Source organism: Nanorana parkeri, unplaced genomic scaffold (genome assembly GCF_000935625.1).
Source record: "Nanorana parkeri isolate BGI_ZX_2015 unplaced genomic scaffold, ASM93562v1 scaffold117, whole genome shotgun sequence".
Taxonomy (NCBI): Eukaryota; Metazoa; Chordata; class Amphibia; order Anura; family Dicroglossidae; genus Nanorana; species Nanorana parkeri.
In genome coordinates this window covers 1,521,699-1,531,819 of record NW_017306385.1, presented here as the reverse complement: position 1 = coordinate 1,531,819, position 10,121 = coordinate 1,521,699, and the positions used below count along the sequence as shown (strand labels likewise).

Below are 10,121 nucleotides of genomic sequence, written 5' to 3'. Positions count from 1 at the left end.
CGTTGTAGTGCTGGCTGGGTGGGGGGGGGTGCGGGGAGGAGGGTCATATCTATTTTGTTTTGTACAGTGCTTTTAGTCTAAAACAGTAGAAGAGGAAGAGCAGGCTATGCATGGGTCCTTTGGGTCCTGTACAAAGCCGTACTCGATGGTGGTGACGGTGAGTTCTATGTTAATTATTTGCAAGCCAATATTTTATACTTTTGTTACAATTTATATAGAACTAAATAAATAAACAATTGTTTTCAGATAGTCCTTTCTAATTAAAAGTCTGTATGTAGTCAGAGCAGACAGAGCAGGTGATGAAATATATATTGTATATATACTGTGTATATATATCTCTCTCTATATATATATATGTATGTGTATGTGTATGTATGTATGTATGTATGTATGTGTATATATATATATTTTTTTTTTTTAACTGCATTGAATGTCCAGGACCTGGCTTTGTTGCCTGATAGAAGTGCCTGGATCACATGACTTACCAGAATCTCAGCTTTTTCAGCAGATGAAATAGTGCACATATCTGCATATTTCTGTATTTACTTTTGGCCGGCGTTCAGATTTATTGTATGCACAGTGGCCTGAAAAATACGATCCCTGTCTTTCTAGCACAAGTGGGCCCATTCTTGCCTTGGAATCACATAAAAAGAGATATTTGGCAGGAGCTGCATTTGAACACTTGCTCTGTGTATGAATAAATTGCTGAGAATGGATTGTAAGTGTGAACCAAAAAGGAAATGACTGTCAGTGCCAAGAGAGAGGATTTAAGTACCATTTGCATTTCTTAACTCTTCGAAAGCTGCAGAATGAAAGTATCGAGATAATGGAGCAACAAAAAAAAAGGACACTTCATGAAGATACCATTATGTAGGAGATGACTCTGCCAGGCCCCATTATGATTTATTCAACAGTACAAAATTTGGAAATTAATTTAGGATAACATTAATGTGCACCAATCAGCCATAACATTATGACATAATTTTTAGGGGCGCTGCGGGCAGGGCCATTCAGTGCTGTGTGTCTGCTCATACAATAGGGATCCAACAGAGTACAGCTGCTTGGGAGCAGGACGTCCCATTCCGGCATAAACAGAGTGTGTGCACCCAGGAATGTCTTTCCCCGGAAGTATGGCAGCTCAGAGCAGCAGTGAGGAGGAAGAGGATGCAGATGGGGAGGAGAGGCTGACAGAGGTGAAGAGGCTGCCCCCCACATGCCGCCTCCCTGGGCCTGATTAGCTCTTCCAGGCTGTCATCCGCCCGGCCTTCCTCTCTTCCCCTTCTAGCTCAACCATTAACTGGGAGAAGAGGCTCATCCGACCCCCTAAGAAGGTGACCCTGGAGGGGGGACTGGGAGTAAGACTATATAAATGTTTCTAATCTTTATCATAATTGCCTCTGCATTCGATTATCACTGGTTTTAGTTATAAGTTAGTAATAAGTTAATACCTAGATCTGAAAGTAGAAGTCTAGGAAATGGCCCCCTGGGCCTTGAGTTTGACACCTGTGGTTTAGAGGGATAATAATCAGAGGAATGCTAACGGTCCAAAGGGCAGGGGCTATGCCCCTGCCTAATATTGAGTAGGTCCCCCTTTTCCTGACCCGTCAAGGACTCCACTAGACCTCTGAAGGTATGCTGTGGTCTCTGGCACCAAGCCGTCAGTTGCAGATCCTTTAAGTCCTGTAAAGTGAGGTGGGGCCTCCATGGATCGGACTTGTTTTTCCAGCACATCCCACAGATGTTTGATGGGATTAAGATCTGGTGAATTTGGAGGACAATCATCACCTCAGACTCCTTGTTGTGCTCCTCAAACCATTATTGAACCATTCTTGCCGTGTGGCATGGCGCAGTATCCTTCTGAAGGAGGCCACCGCCATCGAGGATTACCATTTCCATAAAGGATGTACTTGGTCAGAAACAATGTTTAGTAACATTCACATGAATGGCATTTAGAAATATCCATGATGCTGCACTGGAAGTAATAGGTCACATGGTTAGCTATAGCTTTGTAATGACACAGGTCTCTGTAATAAACTAATGTCTTATAGTAGTGTTTTTATAGTGAATGTGTCTGTAAAGCGAAAACTCCACAAATATGTTTGCCACCAAAAAAGTCAATAAAAACCTCTTCTGCCACGGTGCCACCCATAGACACAACAACCCGGCAACTGGGTGGCAGTAGAGATAAGCAGTTACTATCGTTTTTGCAGAGAAAAATAATTTTGGTTAGCACTTTTATTTCAAGGAACAGTTCATATTTTAGCACCAAACTCCCTCATTGTCTTTTTTTTCTATAGCTTTCCCTCCTTTCACACTGGAATTAAGGCATGTACAGTATTACTTAGCTCTGTACTTTATTTCCAACCACTAATAAAATTGTACTGCTTACTTTCAAGTACTAGTATAAAGGAAATGTGTGGTGAAAAAAACATTGCTATTTATGAACAATTTTCAAGGCCATTAACTGTGGGAATATCTGTGACTGTTTGTTTTGTCCGTATAATGGCAAAAACAAATGTTCTTAACGTATTTTCCTTTCAGGTTGTATGTATTGTGATGTAATATTGCACTATGGCCACTAGATGGAGCAGAAGATAGGAAATAAATACTTTTTTTATTTGATCATCAGCTCTATCTAGTGACCATAATGTATTATTACATCGCAATACATGATGATCGATAGATAGATAGATAGATAGATAGATAGATAGATAGATAGATAGATAGATAGATAGATAGATAGATAGATCGATAGATAGATAGATCGATAGATAGATAGATAGATAGACACTGTATATTATTTTGTATTCTTAACATGTTCTGCATTTCAGGCGATAAAGGAAAATTTGGAGACTTGGGTGACCAAGGGCTTATAGGTAAAATTGGCCCTATCGGTGGCAAAGGTAGGACATTTGGTTTTCTTTTTTAAATTTGTTTTATCAATCATTAAAAATCAAAGTAATATTTGTATGAATGGAATGAGCATATTCACTCCAATGTCGGTATTCTCAGCAATTTTTGTATTTTCTCCCTGACTATGGCACTTACACCCATAAAAATTTCAGTTTATAAGGTGACCGTCACACTGAAAAACTGGTGTATAGCTGTAGGAAAACTCTACTGGGCTTAGTCACCCACTGGCTTGACTCATCCCAATGGCATCCAGTAAATCCCAAACTGATTTAACAATTAGGTTAAGTATTGGGTTCCATTCAGACCTAGACGTGGGTATCTCTACACATTTTTTTGTCTTGACGTGCGGTGACACGCATTTAAAGCAATGCTCTCAGATTAACAAAAAATACAGTAGAAAAGTCCCTGCAATAGCAGAGATGGTAAACTGGCCTCTCCAGGGGCCCGCATCTCTTACCTTCCCTCCATTTTAACACTGTACCTCTGGATTCCAGTGTTTGGTATCTGATTACACTTACACTTCAGCACAGATGCATGAACATGGGAGTAAATGGCTATATAGCGTACAATATGTAGCAGGTGCATCATACAGCCACCACCAATCAGCCTGTATATTTACATGGCAGGGTCATGTAAATATGACACAAATCTGAGCGCCTACATACATAGATGTTTAGGAACCAGAGGTCTTGCTGCACTCCTTACCGGAAAGAACCCAAACGGGTGGGTGCTCGTAGTGACCACGGAAGGCACCGTGTATACCACAGAAGAAGAAAATAATGTCACCAACACACCGTAATAGTAAATCAATGATCCATTTTTAATGGCACATTGCCATTCAATGCAAGCGCTTTTGGGGCCTCAAGGGGTCCCCGTCATCAGGCTCAGAATGAGCTGGTTCTGGTGACATTATTTTCTTCTTACATACATAGATGGTTGCATGCACCTGTATGCATGTGCAAGTGCATACAACTCTGTATGCATGTAGCATGTACAGGTGCATATGGCCCTGTATGCAGACATCCCAACTCTCCAACACATTTCAGGAGTCTCCCGCTATAAGATAGTGGCTCCCTGACACCCACAAGAGAAACATTTGATTCCGGAAAGGTTTACCCCACTCTATCTAGGAGCGTAAACCTTTCCTGGGCTGATTACCCTGCTATCTGTTTTTTGTTTTTGTTTATTCTGACAGTGGCCACCAGTGGACCTGAAGTTCTCCTTAAGCTCCTCCTCTGCTGCAGCAGTGGGCGGGTACAATAGCCAGCCTGCTATTGCACTTTAAAATGGCCAATAGCAGCCCAGCTACTCTTTCCCCTGCTTCTCTGCTATCATTAGCATTTCGCTCATTTGCTATCTGTTGATTCCCCTGCCATCTGGGGGGAGAGGGCAACTCCCTGAAATTAGTTTTTGCAGGTTGGGATGTCTGCTGTATGCATGTAGTCACTTGTATTCACATACATTTTGCATATATTTATGCAGCCACCACCAGCCATTGATATGTACCAGCTAAGTGGCCTCGCCTGTATGCTGCACCTTTCACTCCCGGCAGAGAAACACAGCCATATTGTATGATAAATTACACAGTGCAGTAAGTGAGCCCCTGCTGAGAGGCTGCAGAGAGCCAATGTGTCTTCTGATATGCTGGACCTAAACCATGGTACAAAAAAAAATGCTTTGTATATTATATTGGACAATGGGCCAAGCGGTGTGCCATTACCTAGTGTCAGCTCTATGTTCTATCATGGGCTACAGTTCTGCATGTAAAACTCAAATTAAACAATGGGACTGACTGAGTGGAATCAAACCTTCAGGGGGCCACAATATGACATCTAAGGGTCGCACCCACATATTTTCAGACAAAGGCTATAGCATTTATTATAGCATTAACATTACTATATTACTATAATAATTGCAATTTACAGCAGATTAACCTGCAGAAAAGAGAATGTCCTGAGGAATTTAGCTGCAGAATTAGGTACGAGTTGTAGCTATTATCAACCAGAGAACAGCTGGGGCCCCATTTAATTTCAATCTTTTAACTGGCTGAGGGCCACAAAGGAGAAGCAAAAGGGACCCAAAATAAGATCAGAATGACATGCTGGAGCTGGTGTGTAACTAGCTCCATCTAGTGTTCATTCTACGACATTACATCTTCCTATGGTTTGTATTCAGGCAGATTCACATGCACTAAAAAGTGTGATTTTCTTAACCATTTTTGTGCAACTTTGTTAATTTTTTTTTTTTTAAAGTCTCTTTCTACCAGAGCAGATAAAAACTTTTTCATGCCTAGACAGCAAGAGCCAGGAAGATTATAAGCAAATGTTTTTCATGGAAAATTTGAATCTTAGAAGTCTATTAATAAACTTTCCACAGGGCCCTTCACTTTAAAGCAGAACTCCGGGGAAAGTTTTTTCTTTACCCTTGCAATGATTAAGTGCTCGTTTCCATCTAGGTGCTAAAATAACACAGTTACCCGATTTTTACCCGACTCACGTGAACCCTTGGAGCTTGCTTGCTCTTAGTCCGGTCCCTGAAGCCTGTCCCCTCCTCTGCTGCAGGGATGGTCCTCAGTGTCCTCATGTCCTATACACTGTGATGACTCAGGGACCTTAGACCACTGCAGCAGAGGGGGAACGAGGCTCCAGGAACCGGTCTAACAGCACACAAACTCTGAGGATCGGGTGAGTATAACTTTTTTTATTTTAGCACCTAGACAAATACGAGCAATTAAAAGAGAACTACGGGGTAAGCGTTTTTCCCCATAGTTCTCTTTAGGGTCACGGGAGGACATATACTAACCTCCTCCCGTGACCCAAAGCTCAGCTCGCGGTATACTGAGACCACCGCAGCTGGGACGGATCCGACATTACTGTCGAGATCCACCCAGCTGCGCGAGTGACAGCTGGCTCTGCCTATCTAGAGGCAGAGCCAGCTGTGCCCGCCCCCTCCCCCGTCCGTTCCTCCAGTCAGGATCAGAGCGGTGGGGGGAATCCCTGCATTTTTAGATTACTTAATGCAAAGGGAACACTCTATGCATCTGGAGGAAAATAGGTTTTTGTATATATTAGATATACTTTAGGTCTTTTTTTTTTGTGCAACAAGCACCTAGAGGATATTTGTCGTAAATCAGGGGCGGATTTTCATTTCGGGTGCCTGTAGGCATGAATAGAAATATGTATAGCCTAATCTGGCACCCTTACCTACTGTGAGACCCGCCGGCTTTCACATAGGCAGAGAAGGACCCCGATGTCCCATAAGGCTGTACTAAATGCCTGTCCGCATCAGACAGATGTTTTATAGGGCAGCCTTGCTCAGCACCCGGATCCTTCCCCTGTGTTTTGCGGAAGCCAGCGGTTCCTGTAGGCACGGCTGGTCATGGAGCAGGAGGGTCCATTTCGTGCAGAATCTTGCGTATCTTGACACAACACCAGGAATTAGGCATTAGTAGCTACCGCCACGATGCCCATCTATGGAGAGCGCCTCTAGGCACGAGCCTACTTTGCCAAATGGTAAATCCGGCCCTGGTCTTAATCAAATTACATATCAGTTTTCAGAAGACAGAACAGTAAATAAAGTCTCTGGTTGGTTGATTTAGGGTACTACCTTATTCAAACAGAAAATAAGAGGTCTGTTTATCAGTGATTCACAAACCTTTCACCTAAGATTCACATACATTTTACATAAGGTTCAGTTAGAAAAATATAAGAATCTTGGTTAAAGGTTATGTGAATCTTAGTTTAAAAAATAAATAAAAGATAAATCGACCCCTAACTCCTAATTACTGCCAAAACCTCTACTCTGCACAGCTTATACAAGACCATTATACACTGTAATGGCAGGTATCACTTAAAAGAACCACACTGCCCTCTGCTGGTCAGAAATCATCATTGCACTTTTTTTATGTTACTGAGAAAATTGTAGTTTACATTATGGCCCCCCCGTTCACACCAGGCCGTTTGTTCTCTGCGGTGCCATTACTTGTGAATGGCACACCAACATAATACACCACAATGCACAGTGTCCTGTGTGTCGCAATACAAAATAATGCAAGCACCTGCTCTGAATGCAGGAACAGGTATGTGATGCACCTAGGGTTGCCACCTATCCCGGATTGACCTGGGCAGTCTGTGTTTTGAGTCCGGTATTTGCTATTTCCGGGTTTCAGGCCAGCTAAAAACCCAGACACAGCACATACAGGACTCAAAACCCGGACCGTGAATCCGGGGCAGGTATCAACCCTAGATGTACCATTGAAGTGCAACACACACGTTACTGCAGCAAAACAGTGTGAACCCGGGCTAAAGATGAACTACAGGCAAAGGTACTAAATACACATCTGAAATATGCATATGGCAATGACGGTGACACAATAGTCTGAATGTAACCTAAGAGGATAACAGCTTCCCTTCATGTTGTCAAGTTTGTTTTGTCTTCCTTCATGTAAATTACTTTAACAAAACTTATCAAAGAGAACAATATGGAGGCGGCCATTATTCTGACATTCTGTCTTGTGGATCATCTGATCAATAATTCAGAAGAGATATGCGGATCAGGAAAGTCAAAGTGAGTATGGAATTCATAATCTGCATACATGTTGAAGTAGAAGGAAAGGCGGCTATCAGCCAGTTTTATGTGTTGCCTCTGCACGCTAACTCCCCCCTCCCCCCTCTCCGCATATAGCAGCTAATAAATTGCATTCTGAATACCTATGTTTTTTTTATAGAAATGGTGTTTTCTATGTGCTTATGTGACCACAAAGCCCCGTCTCGTCTCTGCAATGTGTACAGACCAGGGCTGAATTTATTTGCCCAGATTTTGGCCACCGGCAACCTCTGCTGAGTTCCTTCTCGCCAGCCGCAGCAGCCACTCAGAGAGGCGAGAAAGCTGGTCATAGAAATATATTAAGAAAAAAGTAGGGCTGTTACTGATTAAAATTTTCGTGTTCGATTAATCAAATTATTTTAATCGATTAATCGATTAATTTCGATAAAAATTTTTTATATTGATTACTTTTCATATACAAAATCAACATCCAAGTTATACAAAAATGACAATAGCACCTAAGTCCAACAACTATTACTATGGTTATTTGGTAATTTCAAATGGCACAAGTGGAAAGCTAATGTTTAAAAACGATTATCTCATATTATCATTACAAAGTACACACTTATAAAACTCTTATAACACAAAACAAAGATATTTACTGCCTCTAAACCCACAACAGCTACCTCATTATCATACCTTTGCTCCTGACAATTCTTGAGAATAAAACTACTACTTGCTCCTGTCATACCCATCCATCCTCCATTCCCCCCACCCCCACCCTTCATCCTTCCCCAAGAAAAAAAAAAAAAAGAACCAAGGGAAGTAGAGAAGCAAGATATTAATTTCTTAATTTCTTATAAATATTGACGAATCTCAATTGAGCCCAAGAAAGTTCTCCATGGTCTCCATTTTTCAATAAATATCGAGTGTCTATCATATAATCGAGCTGTCAATTCTTCCATGCGCATTATATGACTCATTTCTACCACCCATTCCCGAATCTCGGGGGTCTTTGATTGTCTCCAGTGTCTTGGGATTATCGTCCTTGCTGCTGCCAATAGGGGGCATATCAGTCCCTCCTTGATCCTTTTCACCGAGCCCGGAAGCATTGATAATAATGCTACTTCTGGGGTTTCCGGCCATTTTAATCCCGTAATTCTGCCTGCTATCTCAAAGACAAGTCCCCAGAAGCGCTTTATCCCCTGGCACGTCCACCATATGTGCAGCATTGTGCCCTCTTCCAATCCTCATCTCCAACACATCTTTGTTGCCTGAGGGTTTATTTTATGTACTGTTGTTGGGCATCTATACCACCTAGTTGCTATTTTGAAATTCCTCTCCTGTATTTTAGCTGGATTGCTAGATTTAAAAATGAATAGGAAAAGTATATGCCATTCCTGTTTTGCGAATGTCTTTCCTATTTCACGTTCCCATTCCCTAATATAATAAGGCAGATCCGAGTGCATTGAGTATAGTAGTATATTGTATATTCTTGACACCCTCTGCTTACCTCCCGGTTTGTTTACGATCATTTTTTCGATTGGAGTAAATTCTCTTTCTGTGTATCCCTGAGAACACAGATGATTGAAAAAATGTTTGAGTTGGAAGTACTCAAGCCATCTGCCTTGGCTCGCCGCTCCCGGTGGCAGGAGCTCTATCAGGGGGAATACTCCCATTCCATTCAGTGCTTGGGATATTGGGGAGTACCTCAAGGTCTTCCATCTCAAAAATCCTCTAACTCCAAGTCCCTGCGGAAAATCTGGATTACCGAGGATGGGTGTCAGTGGACCCACATAGGATGATACACCATAATTCTTCATCAGTGCATCCCATATATTTCATATCGTACCAGTTACGACAGACTGGCTCCACCCGCGCGGCCGTTTATCTGGGCGAATCCATGGTAATGATGTCAAGGGTGTTGTAACCTCAGCCTGTTCTATAGTTACCCAGAGTTTAGGTCGCGCCGGGCAGAACCAATCCATCATTCTATTCAGGTTCGCTGACCTATAATAAATCTCCATATGTGGTAGGCTCCCCTCCCCCTTCTGATCTTCTTTTAACCAAAATATCATACCTCAGCCGTGCCCCTGCAGTGCCCCCAAGTGTATTTAAGAAGCAATGATCGTAGTCTACGAAAATATAACCGGGGATTTTTGCCGGGGTCGTCTGGAACATGTAAAGAAATCTTGGGAGGATGTCCATCTTAAATAAAGCCATCCTCCCTAGCCACGAATTTCGATTAATTATAACGCACATATAGATCCAACTACATCATTATTGTGTTTTGCACATACAGTATACATAAAACATTTCTTTGATGTTTGTTTTAGGGGAAAAAGGACATAAGGGCCTGCCAGGACTTCGAGGAGGAAAGGGGAAACCAGGTATCTAAGTTCTGGACTTTACTATTAAAAAAAAACAAAAACCTAAAGTCAGTCACTCAGTCACTTCAAATAAGCTTTACTATGTCGATTTAATTCAATATTTCAATAAATCTGCAGCTTTCATTAAAACAAATAAAAATCCTTGGTGATATTGCAGGGAAGGCACTTCCTGTGTTAGGGTGACAGCTCTTTGTCCGTGCTCCAGTGTTGTCACTCTATCCTGCAGACTTCCGATGGAGAATGTAAATTTAAAGAAGAACTCCAGGCAGAAAT

At 41.9% G+C, this 10,121-nt stretch overlaps 1 protein-coding gene across 1 annotated transcript in view; it reads left to right on the top strand.

The window, feature by feature from the left end:
- Positions 1-10,121, top strand: part of COLEC10 (collectin subfamily member 10) — a 45,901-nt gene that overhangs the window by 23,769 nt on the left and 12,011 nt on the right. The window contains exons 4-5 of the mRNA XM_018553343.1: positions 2,832-2,903; positions 9,795-9,848. Coding sequence (XP_018408845.1) covers positions 2,832-2,903; positions 9,795-9,848 — 126 coding nt within the window. The remainder of the gene's footprint in view (positions 1-2,831; positions 2,904-9,794; positions 9,849-10,121) is intronic.